This window comes from Odontomachus brunneus, unplaced genomic scaffold (assembly GCF_010583005.1).
Source record: "Odontomachus brunneus isolate Ranch 3 - 2012 unplaced genomic scaffold, Obru_v1 Obru_scaffold_035, whole genome shotgun sequence".
NCBI lineage: Eukaryota > Metazoa > Arthropoda > Insecta > Hymenoptera > Formicidae > Odontomachus > Odontomachus brunneus.
Window position 1 is genome coordinate 1,323,106 of NW_022639485.1, and position 3,256 is coordinate 1,326,361.

At 40.8% G+C, this 3,256-nt stretch overlaps 1 protein-coding gene across 3 annotated transcripts in view; it reads right to left on the reverse strand.

Moving 5' to 3' along the window:
* LOC116843764 overlaps positions 1-3,256 on the reverse strand; it is a 25,283-nt gene that overhangs the window by 19,273 nt on the left and 2,754 nt on the right. Inside the window, exon 2 of one of the 3 annotated variants that reach the window (XM_032814510.1) lies at positions 3,075-3,146. The exons of 1 other annotated variant lie outside the window; for it this stretch is intronic. In XM_032814510.1, the coding sequence (XP_032670401.1) occupies positions 3,075-3,146 (72 nt within the window). Of the gene's footprint in view, positions 1-3,074; positions 3,255-3,256 lie in introns of those variants that run through there. One more of the 3 variants, XM_032814509.1, reaches the window with a different exon arrangement.

Here is a 3,256-nt window from a genome sequence, read left to right on the forward strand (position 1 = left end):
GTCAAAATTAATAAATTCGAAAAGTGGGGGGCTAACTTCATACAGGCGCTTTCCGCGCCGTATAGAACTCGCCTTCCTCGCCGCCGTACAGTCCGCGACGATCACGTTGACGTTACAGACAAGTAACGAGCGGATTTCTGTGCCCCCGGATTCGTATATCATATGTAATAATGGCTGCGTCCAGCAGAGAAAGCCGCTTTGCAGTTGCGAAAATTCGTCAATCTGATCAGAGTATACTCTTAATAAGAGGATATTTTAATTTGAAAGGTCGTAAAAAAGGTATTGTTCTAAGATATTTTACTAGGAAACGAAAAAATCGAACAATGTCAAACTTTGCGTATTCTTTTGACTTTGTTTGAAAAATATATTTTTACTATCTAAGTGACAAGAACGCTCTTCTTTTGTATGCTATACACTACATCACACTTGGGATCACTAGGAACTCGTTAAAAAAAATGCACTCGGACAATAAGTGATTATGGCTCTCTTAGATATTTGAAACGTAAAAACAAAAGATGTTCCTATTCAGAAGGATGGCTATTGCCTGAACTAGAACAATATATTTATTAGTTTTTCTTAAATATTTTTTTAGTTAAAGACTACCAATGCTTTAAGAAAAAGCTAAAAATTATTAATGAAGAAACCATTATTTTGCCCAGAATGGTAATATTGATTTGGTTCATATGGATAGCCACATTTTTCCTAAATAAAAAAATTTTTGGTTCTTGGATGTCAGATATCTAGAAGAACCAGAATCACACCGCCTTTAAACGTTTCCTTCTGCAAACTCCTAGTAAGTAAAGTATAATATACAAAAAAGTATTTTTATTTCACTTAAACAATAAAAATATATTTTTAAAATAAGGCTTAAAGAATATGCAAAATTTGATGTTATTCGGTTTTTTCGTTTCCTTACACACAAAATTCCAGAAAAATACTTCTTTTGCGACCTTGCAAACCAGAATATTCTCATAATTTTGGCTACATCTGAGAAAAAGATAGTTGCATCGAAATATTGTGTCTATTGAACAAACTACGCATTAGTGCGACAGTAAGTCGCGTTGATATAGTTACTGACTAACTCGCAATCATTGAATCAATTGATAACTCATCGTGACAACGATATCGACTAAATTTTTGCTCGTTCGACAGACTAAACGTTTACTTGAGCGAATTTTGTTCGTTCAAGCAAAATCTCATTACTCTCGAGCACTTTTTTTTCTCAGTGTAAGAGCATATATACCAATCGGATTCACGAATTTTACCACAGTTGTAAAACAGCTTTCTCTGGTGGACGTAGTCAGAATATGAAGTTGGCTGGTCGCGCGTCGTGAAGAAAATAACTAAGCTCACGAGACGGATGTCGACAGACGCTGGAGAAACACGAGTCGGAAGATAAACGACTCTAACATGCGATTCCGACAATCCCGCTGGCAGTGCGCTTCTCGGTGCACTAATTCCTTACGTCATTTTGGCACGTGGGTCGCCGTTCGCGCACACGTACGGATATTGGTTTCGTAGAAAATTCGCGTATACTCGTCGTTCGGTCGTCGTATGGCACGTGTCGAGTTACGCAAAGTACCCGTTTCAGAGACATACTACACCACCGCCGGCATTTGAGGCTGAGGACAACGAGGACGAGATATCGCATTCAAAGGAGAAACGGAATATTTCGCGGTTAAAGGTGTGTGCCGCGTTGCAACGGGCCGGCCCGAGCCGTATCGCGAATGTCAAGCAGACCGTAACAGAAAACTTTTGTGCGTTGTCCATTGTCTCGGTTAGACCTGCAGAACCGGAGATGGGTTCTCGCGGACGCTCGCTAAAACTAAAACGAGCGTGTATCGGCCGCGCGGCATGAGCAGTTTTCGGTCGATGACGAAACTCCACCTTGGCGAATTTTTCTCATTTCACCGTGTGCGGGCGTTTCCAAGCTGCTTGACGAAGAATCGCAAGTCAGAACGTTCAGACCGAGTTGCAGGGCGGTATTCGCAGTCGGATTTTATATTTGGATTGTCTGTAATTCACATTCAGAGGATCACATCTAAGGATCAACTTAACCCGGCACACACGCCTTGCACACATTAATCTTGCACATTGCGGACCTCGTTTATTTTTAAAAATCTATAAAAAATGATAAATATACGTTTTCAAGTTTGTAGAATAGAGTAGTGTGCAGAAATGATTGCAAATATTTATTCGAGTATTTCATTTTGTTGTAAATTATATTTAATAGCACAACAGTGTTTCAATTTCCTACTTCAAATAACCATAAATTTTACTTAACGTGTTGAGAAGTCCAAAAGTTCTTTATTCCTTTAAGAAAGTTGCGGATAGTTCAAAATTAAAAATCAAGTAGGTCGAAAATGACCCCACTGCACCAGATCAGAATTAAGACGATCTAAAAGCTGATCTCTCCAGACCAACTTACATAATCACATATGCATAAGGGGATCAACCAATCATGATCTGTGCAGTAAAATAATGTCTTTTATATTAGACACACGATTGGTCAATTTCCTCGTGAAGAAGGCCTTCGGATATAAGTTCCGGCTGCGAATACCGCCCGTACTCTTACGAGCGCTCGCTAGAATCGCGACTTCTGTGCTTGGAAGAGATAGAGAGCAAGTTCAGTCACCGACGCAATTACGAATTATAATTTGTTTTATCTCGCGCCGGCTCGGACCACTTAACGAAGCGCTCGTTGCGAATTTTTCAGAGAGAGAGAGAACGAAAAACACGAGAGAAACACCTGTTGGCTTAAACAACATTAATTATCAAATTAATGTTTGTTAACAAACACAACGCGTTTTGTTTCAATTCACTTTTTTTCAGATCGGTTTATTCGCCGCTTTTCCTCGACGAGGACGACCACGTAAACGTGTAATGACAGTTTGACTAACGTGTATGTGCCGGGGAGTCTCTTCGTAACCTCGACGTAACGAACGCGTAACATCACGCACGCTTGCACACATACATATATACGCACACACACACACACACACACACACACACACATGCACACAGCCGGTCCATATGATATACTCGTGGAACACGCACGCACGTTGTACACTCACCTGTCGGACGTGCTCGGCATCTCGTGCGTATAAACATCGGCGCGAGTGATTATCGTCGTGTCGTCTCTCATCCTCATGATTCTTTGTCATATGTCCCAAACGGAGTGACTGCAGCTCTCTTGAAAATCGCGCACTTTGCTGTTGTGTCACGTGGTACTCGGCACTCACTCTTTTGTTCCCCT